Source organism: Pyricularia oryzae, chromosome 1 (genome assembly GCF_000002495.2).
Source record: "Pyricularia oryzae 70-15 chromosome 1, whole genome shotgun sequence".
NCBI lineage: Eukaryota > Fungi > Ascomycota > Sordariomycetes > Magnaporthales > Pyriculariaceae > Pyricularia > Pyricularia oryzae.
In genome coordinates, this window is record NC_017844.1 from 4,646,072 (window position 1) to 4,658,218 (window position 12,147).

The following is a 12,147-nucleotide window of genomic DNA, read 5'->3' on the forward strand; positions in this document are numbered from 1 at the left end:
CTTGCACGCACCCGTAACTCTGGATATACATACATGATCTGCTGCTGCTACAATTCCCTCGTGGCTTTCCGGTCTGTGGGGTTGGTCGACAAACAAGAGCCTCCTGTCTGTTGTCTGTACGGTTCTCACTTGACCTTGGGCTTTGCTTTCTTTCCCCCCTTTGAGACTTGAAGCAAACATGTCTTCGGCCAACGAAAAGTCGGTCGGCCACGAGCTGGCCAGGGTCCTGCCAGATGATGGCGTCCCATGGTGGAAGAAGCCGCATTTGCTCAAGCTCAACGGCTGCATCTTCTTCCTCATGTTCTTTACGAGTTCCAACGGGTTCGATGGCTCCATCATGAATGGTTACCTGGCGCTGCCACAATGGCGTGCGTTTATGCACAACCGTACGTGAGAAAACTAACCCCTCCCCCTTCTGTGAGACTGTGACACGACACTCACTAAAAAGACCAATGCTGACTTCAAACGCAACCACAACGACAGCCCAGGGCGCCTGGCTCGGCTTCATCAACGCCATCTACTCCCTCGGCGCCGTCGTTGCTTTCCCCTTGGCAGCCATGGTCTGTAACCGCTGGGGCCGCAAGATTGGGCTTTGGCTCAGCATCATCGCTGCCTGCGTCGGAACCGCCGTGCAGACCGCAGCCCAGGACGACAAGAGCTTCATCATCGCGCGCTTCATCATGGGCATATCCCAGGGCCTCTCCATCGGAGCCCCTCTTCTGATCGCCGAGAACGCATTCCCGACGCACCGTGGCATCGCTTCGAGTTGCTACAACTGCGGCTGGTATGTGGGCGCCGTCATCGCCGCCTGGGCCACCTTTGGCACCCGCAACATGGAAGGCGATGCGAGCTGGCGCATCCCGTCGGGACTGATGGCTCTTCTCCCGGTTCTCATTGCACCCGCGCTCTACTTTATCGACGAGAGCCCCCGTTGGCTCGTCAGCGTTGGGCGCGCCGACGAGGCGCGTGCCAACCTGGCCAGGACGCACGTCGGAGGGGACATTGACCACCCGCTCATCGCCTTTGAGATGTCCGAGATCGAGGAGACCATCCGGGCCGAGCAGTCCGCCAAGGAGAGCACATCCTGGTCCGACCTGTGGGCGACCAAGGGCAACAGGCACCGGCTGTGGATCACCATCACCCTCGGCTTCTACGCACAGTGGGTCGGCAACGGCGTCATCAGCTACTACCTGGCCCTTGTGTTGCAGAACGTCGGCATCACTGGAGTCACGGAGCAGACCCTCATCTCGGCCTGTCTTCAGATCTGGAACCTGATCTTTGCCACTTTGGCCGCCTTGTCGGTGGACAGGCTTGGCAGAAAGTTCCTGTTTATGCTCTCGGTAAGTAACTCACTCGCCCACCCAACGTCAGTCATGCTTGCCTGCTACGATGACTTGCTAACATGCTTCTTCACCTGGGGGCAGGGATCCATAATGCTTGTGTCTTACGTTATCATCACTGGATTGTCGGGATCTTTCGCCGAGACGGGCCATGGACCGACCGGTCTGGCAGTCGTTCCGTTCCTGTTCATGTCAGTTCAACCCCCCTCAGCAAACCCTTTCCATTACGTGTGCTCTTCACCGCCCCGTCGAAATAACATACTGATTTCGTGACTTCCAACATGTAGCTACTTCCTCGGCTACGACGTCGCATTGACGCCGCTTGTTATCTCGTACACCGTCGAGATCTGGCCCTACCAGCTTCGGGCCAGGGGTCTTGCTGTTTGCTCCTCAGTGACCCTGGGAGCTATCTTTTTCAACACCTTTGTCAAGTAAGCTGATCACGGCCGCTCCCATCATGAGCTCAAAAAATAATAATAATAATAATAATATCTGACTCAATATTCTCATCACCCCACAGCCCCCTCGCACTTGACGCCATAGGCTGGAAATACTACTTTGTGTTCCTCGCAATCCTTGTCATGATGATTGTCGACGTGTGGTTCACCTACCCTGAGACGCGTGGTCGCACGCTCGAGAACATTGCTTGGTTATTTGACGGGGAGGAAGCTCATGTTGGCATCGTCACTGCCGACCAGACACTCAAGAACACCGAGTCGTCCGAGGGCGAGCCCAAGGTCGCCGAGTTTGAGGACGTCAAGTCCCAGAATGGCGTGGCTGATGAGAAGAAGGTCTAAAAGAGTGAGGACTGAAGGGCGAGCTGTTCAGAGGTTGGCGGAGGTGAAAGCACAGAGGCAGTGTTGGGAAGTCAGTCTATATGACGGGCCTCAATCATCACCCGGGGCATCCATATATATATATATATATATATATATAGCAGTATTAATGTGTTCATGATTGCGTCTTGGGAAAATTCCTCAAAGGCCGTGATGTATGGGACGACAAGCATGGTTGCTACATCAACTGGGTCGCAGTTAGCCAATCATTGGGTTCATATTCAGAATCCAGGCCTCGGATTCTGCTCCTTCATCTACCTCTAACCTCTTTCAGCTTTGCCTTCATGAGCTGTGTCTCCGGCGGAATAATCCAGGATCCAAACCTACCGCCTGGGCCGGATACTAGAGGCGATGATGGCCGGACATGGTAGTCCAAGTGCGGGCCATGATCTGCTGCTGCTTCTCCCCTTCACGCTCTGCGCAGCTATTGTAGGAGGGGACGAACTGAGAGCCAACGGCTCAAGATTTTGGCGCACATCTATAGAGAACTGCTTGCAAGATGTAATAAAAACAAATAAAAGGATCTGTTGGCAACTGTCACCAAACCTTTGGATAGCAGCTGGCTGTAAATCCCATCTCACGTCAATCAGCAAGCGTAGAGTTTTAAAGATTCACCAGCACCCATGTATCCTAATACGGCAAGTGCCAACCCCGTCTGTTGTGCGGTTTTTCTTTTTTTTTTCTCTCTCTCTCTCTCTTTTTTTCCCCACACCCAATTGAGCTTCTTCTCACTTTTTCGTCACTCCAGCAGTGAGTACTTCTCCAATGGGAAGAGCCCCCGGATGGACCATCTCAATAATCTTCATGACTTCCTTCCACTCGATCCGTAATTTGTGGTCCAAAATAATCATTCCCTTGCTCGACGAAGCCATCGGCATCTACTCATTGACCCACGTCTCCCATAATCCATACCAAAAAAATCGTTGTTACGGGCACAAAGATGGCGACAGACCATCTTTCTGCGCTCATGAGCGTAATGCGCGAGAAAAATAAGTACACCGACCTCGTGGTCAAAGTCGGCAAGGACATGGATGAATTCAACCTGCACAGAGCTGTTGTCTGCGGCCAAAGCATCTACTTTGACCTGTACTGCTCCGATTCTTCCAAGGCAAGTCGTAAACGATCTCCCAATATCCCTCCAATGATCTCTACAGCACCTACCTACCTGTACTAACAAGATAAATTCTGCAAGCGACAGGAAGCAGAGACGGGCGTGATTGGGCTCCCTGATGTCGAACCAGCGCCCTTCAAGGTCCTGGTGGACTACTTGTACACGGGCAAACTCAAACTGCCGACACTCTCGCGGTTTCCCAGAAAACACAATTATCTATCGTTGATGGGAACGCCCTCGCCGTTCAGGCAGACATTGGTGCAAAATGTTGAGAAATCTGCAACAATTCGCCCTGTGGACGCGTACCAGCACATTTCGGCGCAAGAAGAGTACAAGTACTTTTCCCCCGAAGAGCTTAGACTCGCCGACTACAGCCGTGGCTGGCGAGGTCCGAAAGCTTCGATACCTCAAAAGCGACGCGAAACTGCTGATGTTGGATGCACCGCTGTGGGTGGCCTTCCTAACAAACGGCCTCATGTATCATCGCCAGCACACGTCAACGATCAACCGCAGCAGATTACAGATATCTCCAATGTGTCACCTGACTCTCCGTCTGCAGACGGACCACCACTGCCTGCTCAACCGCATGGAGCTCAGCTCGGTCTTACCACCTTGGCCATCACCAATCCGTTCTTGGACGCACCCACGATTCCCCTTTCGAACGTAAAAGTCAGCAAAGTGGCTGGCTCTTTTCAAAGCGGTGCGGCAGTCGCTGGAAAGTCATTGTTTGGAGCAGCAGCTCCTGCAGACACGAAAATGGATATAGCTATACCTCATCAGCCTATCACATCTTCTGGGCTTTTCCAGTCTTCTGGGATCCAAAGATCAGATAATTCGTATCTTCCGTCACAGCAACAAACAAACAAGTCTGGTAAGCGGTATTTTAGCTTGGCAGTCATATGTTTTGAATTCTTTTGGGCTGTATTTCGCCCAAAATCAAATGACTGCTTAACCCTGAACGCCGACTACACTATTCGCCTGCAACAACTGAACTGATGTCATCAAATCACAAACAGAAACGCCAAAACAACCTTGTCAGGCTTCCCATATTATCCCGGAATCCCACCTCCCCAACCCGCGCGCCACTTGCCAGACGATGTTATTTGCGCTCCGAGTCTACATCTTGGCAGATCAGTTTCAGATCCCCAAGCTGCAGGCACTTTGTCGAGAACAGTACCAAGAGTCTATCAACGCCGCCGAGAAAGATATCATGTGGCGGTGGGATCGTTTTGGCGACGTTGTCCAGTGCGTATTTGAGAACAAGCAGTTGGAGGCCCTCAAGAATCCGCTGCTGCGGCTAGTGATCAAAAAGCGTAAGATCCATATCTTTTGGGAAAGCCTGGAGGAGCTAATGGACGAGATCCCAGGATTCGAAAGGGGCTTGCTAGAAGCGCTCAGGCAGGCTACACTACCAGGTGAGACTGACCTGCTTCCGGTGGAGTAGACCTGCTTCTGAAGCTCAAGGCGGTTGCTATTTTGTTGCGGAGTAGAGCATTTTTGTGTTTGATTTGTCACATTTTGTATGTCAGGTTGTCTTTTACCGGGGCATTCTCAGCTGAAAAAAGCTTGTCCGAGGCGATTTGAGACCCCGTTGTATTGCCGTTGATTTTCAGAAACACGCTGTAAGTAGCGACGAATCCGTCAAGTTTTGGGGTTTGTATGAGCAACGCTCGGTTTTCTAAGTAAAGTACAAAACAAAAAGGGACATGATGGTTTCAGGGGACTGTCCGCTATCGATTTACACGGTCTAGTCGGTCGATCAACATGTAAAGCTTGAATTCTACCTTTTTAGGGCGACGCATTTATCCATGCAAAGTTCCTGTTCCTGTATGCAGCCTTTATCGGCCTCTTTTTATCCCGAGTTGTTGTTAACAGGCATAGGTGAAATTTGATTCACCAAGACTCGAGGCAAAACAAAAAAAAAGATGGCCTGCTTTTGTGCCGGGCCGCAGGAAGAGCTGCTTGCGGCTTCAACAAGTCAAATTAGGTAAATATCACTGCCCTCAGGCAGCAGCCTTCCTTACTGCTTTGGGAGAAGGCTCATAGTACCAAACCGCACCGGGTGTAGTGGCGCAGCTGGTGACAGATCCGCTGGCATTCAAAGGGACCGTGTTGCCATCTTGGGGTCGGCCGTAGACATGAGCATAGTACCATGCCTCTGACAGGGCAGTGCGGCCATTGTCGAGGCTCCCTGCACCAGCGGCAGTCTCATTGTAGCGTGGTCCCGAGCCTGGAGCTACTGGTCAGAGATTGCAAACCATGGGGTAAGAAGAGAAAACAGCAGAAACTTACAGCCGAGATATGGCAGAGCACCGTAGCTGCTGGACAAGGCAGTCTGGATGGAGTGGAGCGAATAGGCCGTTGTGTTGGAAGGCACGATTCCGGCCGAGTTCAACCATTGCCAGGTTGGGGTTTGGCGATAGTACATGATGGCTTGGGAGGTAGAGAAAGTTAGTGCCTTGGTAATGCAGAGATGGCTTTAGTTAGCTCACGTACCAGTGTCGAAGAAGTCGACAACTTCCTGGTTCTTCTGGTACTTTGGTCCATAGCAAGGGACTAGAAGCTTGTTAGCACGGTGAAAAAGTAAAAGAAAAAAAAAAGAAGAAAAAAAGGGCAAATGGCATAACAGATTACTTGCCGTCAAAGGTGGAGAAACAAGTTGCCTAGCACATGGCGCGTTAATTATTCACTAATCAGTCAAAAGTCGACCAATCAATCTGGAGGACCAACTTACATGCCTATCAAAAGTCAATTAGCACAACATCTTCTTTAGGATTAAAAAAAGACCCTGGACTTACTTGGCAAACTCGTGCTCCCAGAACTCGTAGCTGGGCTGTCCCTGCGCGACCCAGTACGTGTTCATGTACTCGAGGAGATCATCCCGGCCAAACTCCTTGACGAAGTCGGCGATGCTGGGGCCACTGTAGGCGGGCACCTGCGTGTTGGGGGCAGGCCAGTTGGTGACATTGGGCGAGGGGAAGCGGTCGTATTGGCGGGTTAGGTCGCAGTACTGGGCTGTGGAGCGATGGGATTAGACGATGCCAATTGAAAATACGCAGGCGAAACGTCTTACTATATGACCCGTTGCAGAAATCCGGCCAAAGTCCATGCAGCGTCCAGGTGGACTCGGGGAGCAGCTGCCCCTGATCTTCGAGGCCGGTGTGCGTGTTCCAAAATTGGGTGAAAAGGAGCAGACCGCCGAAGCTGGAAAAGGTTGACGTGTTAATTGGTTGATGAGGTACAAGATTGGCGCAGCTAGGTAGGAAAAAAAAAAAGAAAAAAAAAAAAAAAAAAAAAACTAACGTCTCAACGCAGCAAGAGTCCGACACGCTTGGTACAGCCTTGGCAGAGCACGACAGCACGGATTTGGAATCCTGAATGGCGCAGGTATGGTTGTTGACGGACGTTTCGGGATACAGCACGGCCGACGTGAGACGGGCGGCAAGCGCCAAGACCATGGAGAAAGACTTCATTCTTACAGCGGGGTACCGAACACCGTGTGTCGTGTGGGAGCCAAACCGACGACTTGGCAGCTACGTGAAAGAAAGAACAAGCCGGACAGGAAAAAAGTCTAACTTAACTACGACGAGTTGTTAGCAGCCAAAGGGGGCCGCTGAGAAATTAGGGCCCCCGTAATGAGAAAAAGTTTGCAAAGTTATTTATTTCGGTTGAACGAATCAAATGCCTTTCCCCGAGGGCGTGTGTTGGTGGACGATTAGAGACCTTCCGAATTGGGCAATGCATCCGTTCCCCGATGGATTCACGTCGTTGCAATAGCGCGGAACACAGCTGTCGATGCACACCCCACCTTCGATAAACAACTCCCATCGTAACTAACTTGGTGCATAAAATGGGTCTTGACGCCCGTGGAGCATCAAGAGGCGCCGCGTCGTACTAAAACCCATGCATGTGACCATCTTTTTGTTTATCAAGTCTTTACTACAAAGTCCGATAGGTAAGGTCATGCTGATATACATAATACATTTCTACGCGATGGAAAACACTCTTATACTCCCTTTCCCAGCTAATAATGCAGAAAAGCAGACCTTGTGTAAGGTAATAGTTAGTTAATTATACAATTTAGCTCCAAAACAAATCAAGGCTATGAAAAAAAGAAATAGTGGTCCCTCGGCTAGCTTTACTAAACTAGCAACTCATATTGAAAAAGACACAGTTAATTTCGTATAATATTATATTACGACCAGACAGTTGGGCCGGTACCAGGAAGGCCAGGTGGGGGTTATACCCCTCCTAACGGCACGAAAGCACCGACCGGCAAAAAACAGGATTACATAAGGAACCAAATCACGTAATACCACGTAATTGCCAAAACAATAATTTTAGCGATTTCGAAAAAATTACGACAAATTAAAGGAAAATAATTTCTGCGATCTATTAAAAATTAAAAAAAATTATATTTGGAACATTAATTATATAAAACACGTTTATTATTATATAAATAAAATTTAACCTAAAATTGTTTAACAGCAATTAATTTATTATTTACCCAAAAATCGATTATAATTTTACCCCAATTATTAAAAATTTACAATTACCCAATTAAACGTTTAATTATTTTAATCCACTATATTTTATTATAAAAACAAATTACCCGATATTTTAATTGTAATATTTTAATTGCTCCTATTTAATATTTTGCTTTAAAATATACCGAGCAATATTACCGACAATATATTTTTCCAAACGTCCAAAAATAATACCCCCAATACCCCGGTTACAAATAACAAAACGGCCCAAAAAACCCCTATTCGGCCCAAAAACGATAATAATAAAAAAAATAAAAAAAAAAAACCAATTCCGCCGACAGGTTATTTAAACCAACCAGGAATTCCACGAACAAATATTCCGCGCAACCCAATTTTAAAAAAAAATCCAAATTTTTCAAACCGATATTAACATTATTTTAATTTTTTTTTAATAAACGCGAAAAATTTAAATTTAACCCCCCAATTATATTCGATAATATATTTGGATAATTTAAAAAATATTTCGTACAAATACGCACCTACCAAATATTTTATTTGAAAACTTTCCGCAATAAAATAAAAAAAATAATATACGCGGCCATTTTTTTCCGAAAACGAACCTTGTTTTGGTTCGAATTTTTGTTGCAAAAATAATTTAATATACCCCCCGAAAAACGACGTTAAGAAATTACCGACATTTTTTCAATTTTCGCAAAATATAAACGCACTTTCCATTTTTTATTCCAAAAACCGGATAAAAAACGATAAACCGAACGAAATTTGGCCAATTTACGATAAACCAAATTAACCTCCGTTTATATAACCGAATTTAAAAAATTAATAACAAAATTGGATATAACCGAAAAAACCAAAATCCTCTAATTTTACCAAAAATTAAAATTAAAAATAAAAAACAAAATATCCAAATTCGACCGACCCTGTCACAGACCTGAAGGACAGCCACTGGGCTGTCGCTTAGTCATGACCCCTGTCACGTGAAGGCGCGAGGGCCGAGCGCCTCGCGCGCGTATATCTACGCGAAATCTCTGCAGTCTCCGATATGTAGCTCCTCGAGCTACGTCTTCGTCAACAACCACCTGCTACCCTGTACCTGGAAGACTAGATAGCCAATATACTCTGTCCTGTTACCTGATCGCCCGCACCTACCTGTCCGCCCTGCCTGCCCGTGACAATTGGACGAATATTTCGCAAAAAATTTCAAAAAAAATTATATTAAACCATTAATATTATTAGCAAAATATCCAATCCTTCTCGTATTAAAAAAACGGGAAATTACAATTATACGTGGATTACAAACAATTAAACGATATTATTATAAAAAATTGCTACCCATTCCCACTAATAAAAAAATTCCGAAATATATTTTATTAAATATAATGGTTTACAATATTAAATTTTAAAAAAACATATAATTGTTACGATCAAGGTATCGGGGTAACCTGTTCTTATGGTAAAGTACAGTGGGTTGAAGCAACTGAGCGTCTGACTGGGTAACTGGGGTTCTCAATAACTGGGGGTGAAGTTATGATCGTTCTCAAGTAAGTATTGAGGTTAACTAGAGTTTGATTGCTGCTAAGCAATCCTAGAATCGAATCTATCTACATGGTAATAAGCGTGCCTTATATAGACTATGTCCCAGGTGTGATCACTCCCGTGTAAATAATCATAATCACCCTGGGGTGATCACAGTTGGGTTGATCACTTCCTTGGCGATGATCGTGATCACTCCGGCCCTGGTGATCGGGTTAGGGTTTCTTATCTTATCACCACGTGACCTCGTGCTCCTTGGTTGTCCTGGCTTGGGTTCCCGACATCTTTCTCGTTCTTGCCCAATCGTGTCGGTACCAATCCTGGTCGTAACATCAGGTCTCCCCTCCCAAGGCCAAGTCCCGTGGCCGTATAAGTAGGTCGCCCTCCTGGTATTCTTCCCAAAGCTTTTTTCGTTTTTCTTCGCTAACCGCGATATCGTCTCGATTTGAAAAACGGTCGCAGGTTGTTCGTCCAATTTCCGCGTCCGCCGTTCGCCGTGAACGTCTGGCCGAAACCATTGTTCTTGAGGGTTTCGAAGTTATGCCGTGTTCCTCCTGTAAGGCCCGCGGCCACTCGTGTCGCATGATCTCATCGAATTCTCGATGTAGTGAGTATGTTCGTCGTGGTCGGAAATGTGACGTTACTTCCGTCCCTATAACCAATTGTAGGTGGTCTTCCTTTCGCGTATGGTTTGTTTCGCAATCTGACCTGGTCCCCAGTGGGTCGATTAAATCAAAAAAAGAAAAAGTTGGAGCTGCAGAAGTCTGAGGTCGAAGACGACATTTTCCGTGTGCAGCAGGAAATTGCGCGTTTGCAGCGAGAGTCGTCTGAGAAATTCAATCGGTTACTGCGTTTACGCAAACAGAAACGCCTTTTTCAATCTCGCAGCGAGGCTGAAGCTGTCCGTTTGGATGCTGAGTTGTCGGTAAAGGATGCTGTGGAAAGGGATCGTTTGGGGGTCGACGAGCTGCCCTTCGATGGTCCTTCTAAATCAGGTCTGGTTCCTGAACTGCGCTCCCTGGGTCACGTCGATGTTGTCGACTGGTCCTCGGTGTTGGGTGCTGATCCGCAAAACTGGGTTTTCGCAGATTTAGCCCCTGGAAATGGTAGGTGGTGTTTTCTTAGGTCGTCCTCTTTTCTTTGGCTGACTTGCTCGCAGATCCAACTCCTGGTAGTATTGACGGAGTGGTTCCTGGCAATTCTGGAGGTGGCTGAGGGGTTCCCAAATGTTTTCTTCGTGTCCGTAGTTTTCCCATTTAACAAGGTACTCTGTTTTGCCGTGGTTTCGTCTGTGGTCGAATATTCGTTCAACGTCGTAGGTTTGTTCTGCGTCGATCTCGATTATTTTTTGTGTGCTGGTGCCGTGTGGTGCCGGCTCCAGTAATAATACGTGAAATGTGGGGTGAATTTTCATGGTATTTGGTAATAACAGTCTGTAGTTGGTGTCGCTGATTTTCTTATTAATTTTAAAAGGTCCAAGCTTCTTGAAATTAAGTTTGCTGTTTGGTCGTTGTGTTTTAATATTGCGTCGAATAAGGTAAACGTTATCTCCCTCCTTAAAGGATGGTCCCTTTATCCGATGCTAATTGGCGTATTTCATCATTCTTTCTCGTACGAACTCTAATTCCTGCTGGAATTTTTGGTGTAATTGTCGTAGCTCGCTTGTTTGTTTCTCGGCTCGCGGTGCCGTAGTCGTGGTTCTTGGTTCTCCATAAGTTAAGCCGTAGGGTTAAATCCGTAGTTGGTATAGAACGGGGTTGTTTTGGTACTCTCGTTCTCTGAGCTGTTATAGGCGAATTGTGCTGTGGGTAATAGCCGTACCCAATCGTCTTGCTTGTGATTTACATAGCATCTCAGGTACTGTTCCAGTATCTGATTGGCTCGTTCTGTTTGTCCGTCTGTCTGGGGATGGAACGCTGTTAATAGCTTGTGGTTTGTTCCTAGCTGTTCCATCAGAGATTTCCAGAATCTTGATGTGAAAAGCTTGTCTCTGTCCGTGATAATGTTTTCTGGAAGTCCGTAATTGCTAACAATCACTCGTAGGAATATATAGGCGATTTTTTCGGCGTTGCTGCTTTCTTTATATAGTAGGAAGTAGGCGTATTTGGTGAGCTTGTCCACTATAACCAATATGCTGTCGTATTTGGTTCTCGTAAGTAGTTTTTCTAAAGGTGGTAATTTGACGATAAAGTCCATTATAATAGTTTGCCAGGCCTTGCCGGGGGTTGGTAAGGGTTGCAATAACCCGTAAGGTTTGTATCTTGCGGACTTGCTTTTGGCACAGAGTTCGCAATTCTTAATAGCTTTTCGTACTTCTTGTCGTATTCCTTGGAAATTGTGGTGTTGTTTTAGCCGTTTCCATATTTTAAAAATTCCTTGGTGTCCGTGTGTTTTGCTTTCGTGGATCCTCCGTATTTCTTCTGGTGTGGTTACTGTATTTGTTATTATAAAGTTTCGATGTGCTGGTAGGAGGTTTCCGTTTTCGTCTGTTGTGAAAATAACCCGTGTTTCCTTTGGTATTGTGTTCTCGTAATCTGGTCTTCGGCTGAGGGCGTCGGCCCTGCCGTTTTCTGTTCCTTTTCGGTAAATGATCCTGAAATGGAATTTTAACAGGAATTTTGACCATTTAATTTGTCGTTTATTTAACATTTTGCTAATGGTGAAATGGGTCAGGTTTTTGTGGTCCGTGTAAACTAACACCTCGTATTTAATTCCGGATAACTGTGGTTTCCATTTTTCAAATGCTCGAATAATGGCCATAAACTCTTTGTCGTAAATCTGGTAATTGAATTCTGGTCCATGTAGTTTTTGTGAAAAGAAGG

The 12,147-nt window shown here is 46.6% G+C and overlaps 4 protein-coding genes across 4 annotated transcripts; 3 read left to right on the forward strand and 1 right to left on the reverse strand.

Annotated features, from left to right (window-relative positions):
- Positions 1–178: 178 nt before the first annotated feature.
- Positions 179–2,243, forward strand: MGG_10508 (glucose transporter HXT1; the record flags this gene model as incomplete). The annotated part of the gene is made up of 5 exons (XM_003710068.1): positions 179–386; positions 484–1,340; positions 1,425–1,531; positions 1,628–1,771; positions 1,861–2,243. The coding sequence occupies 5 exons, from the start codon at positions 179–181 to the stop codon at positions 2,135–2,137; spliced, it is 1,593 nt and encodes a 530-aa protein (XP_003710116.1). The 3' UTR covers positions 2,138–2,243.
- An 873-nt stretch (positions 2,244–3,116) lies between these two features.
- Positions 3,117–4,806, forward strand: MGG_10509 (uncharacterized protein; the record flags this gene model as incomplete). Its single annotated transcript, XM_003710069.1, has 4 exons — positions 3,117–3,291; positions 3,355–3,950; positions 4,068–4,158; positions 4,304–4,806. 4 exons carry the CDS (start codon positions 3,117–3,119, stop codon positions 4,729–4,731), a joined length of 1,290 nt encoding a protein of 429 aa, XP_003710117.1. The 3' UTR covers positions 4,732–4,806.
- A 36-nt stretch (positions 4,807–4,842) lies between these two features.
- Positions 4,843–6,933, reverse strand: MGG_10510 (ribonuclease T2). Its single transcript, XM_003710070.1, has 8 exons — positions 6,591–6,933; positions 6,361–6,491; positions 6,086–6,302; positions 6,022–6,025; positions 5,926–5,950; positions 5,784–5,843; positions 5,580–5,720; positions 4,843–5,517 (listed from the first exon to the last, which is right to left on the reverse strand). Exons 1-8 carry the CDS (start codon positions 6,758–6,760, stop codon positions 5,291–5,293), a joined length of 975 nt encoding a protein of 324 aa, XP_003710118.1. The 5' UTR covers positions 6,761–6,933; the 3' UTR covers positions 4,843–5,290.
- Positions 6,934–9,384: 2,451 nt separating this feature from the next.
- Positions 9,385–10,626, forward strand: MGG_16311 (uncharacterized protein). Its single transcript, XM_003710071.1, has 5 exons — positions 9,385–9,698; positions 9,788–9,932; positions 9,994–10,043; positions 10,191–10,431; positions 10,485–10,626. The coding sequence occupies exons 2-5, from the start codon at positions 9,866–9,868 to the stop codon at positions 10,538–10,540; spliced, it is 414 nt and encodes a 137-aa protein (XP_003710119.1). The 5' UTR covers positions 9,385–9,698; positions 9,788–9,865; the 3' UTR covers positions 10,541–10,626.
- Positions 10,627–12,147: the final 1,521 nt, after the last annotated feature.

What these genes read in the sequence shown, in the direction of transcription:
- MGG_10510 (XM_003710070.1), bottom strand. Translation starts at nt 6,760, where the DNA reads ATGAAGTCTTTCTCCATGGTCTTGGCGCTTGCCGCCCGTCTCACGTCG. An exon ending in TTTCTGCAACGGGTCATATA is followed by an intron (nt 6,303 to 6,360) that starts GTAAGACGTTTC and finishes ATCGCTCCACAG; the next exon opens with CCCAGTACTGCGACCTAACC. An exon ending in TGTCGACTTCTTCGACACTG is followed by an intron (nt 5,721 to 5,783) that starts GTACGTGAGCTA and finishes CTACCTCCCAAG; the next exon opens with CCATCATGTACTATCGCCAA.
- MGG_16311 (XM_003710071.1), top strand. Translation starts at nt 9,866, where the DNA reads ATGCCGTGTTCCTCCTGTAAGGCCCGCGGCCACTCGTGTCGCATGATC. An exon ending in CTCATCGAATTCTCGATGTA is followed by an intron (nt 9,933 to 9,993) that starts GTGAGTATGTTC and finishes AACCAATTGTAG; the next exon opens with GTGGTCTTCCTTTCGCGTAT. An exon ending in GCAATCTGACCTGGTCCCCA is followed by an intron (nt 10,044 to 10,190) that starts GTGGGTCGATTA and finishes TTACGCAAACAG; the next exon opens with AAACGCCTTTTTCAATCTCG.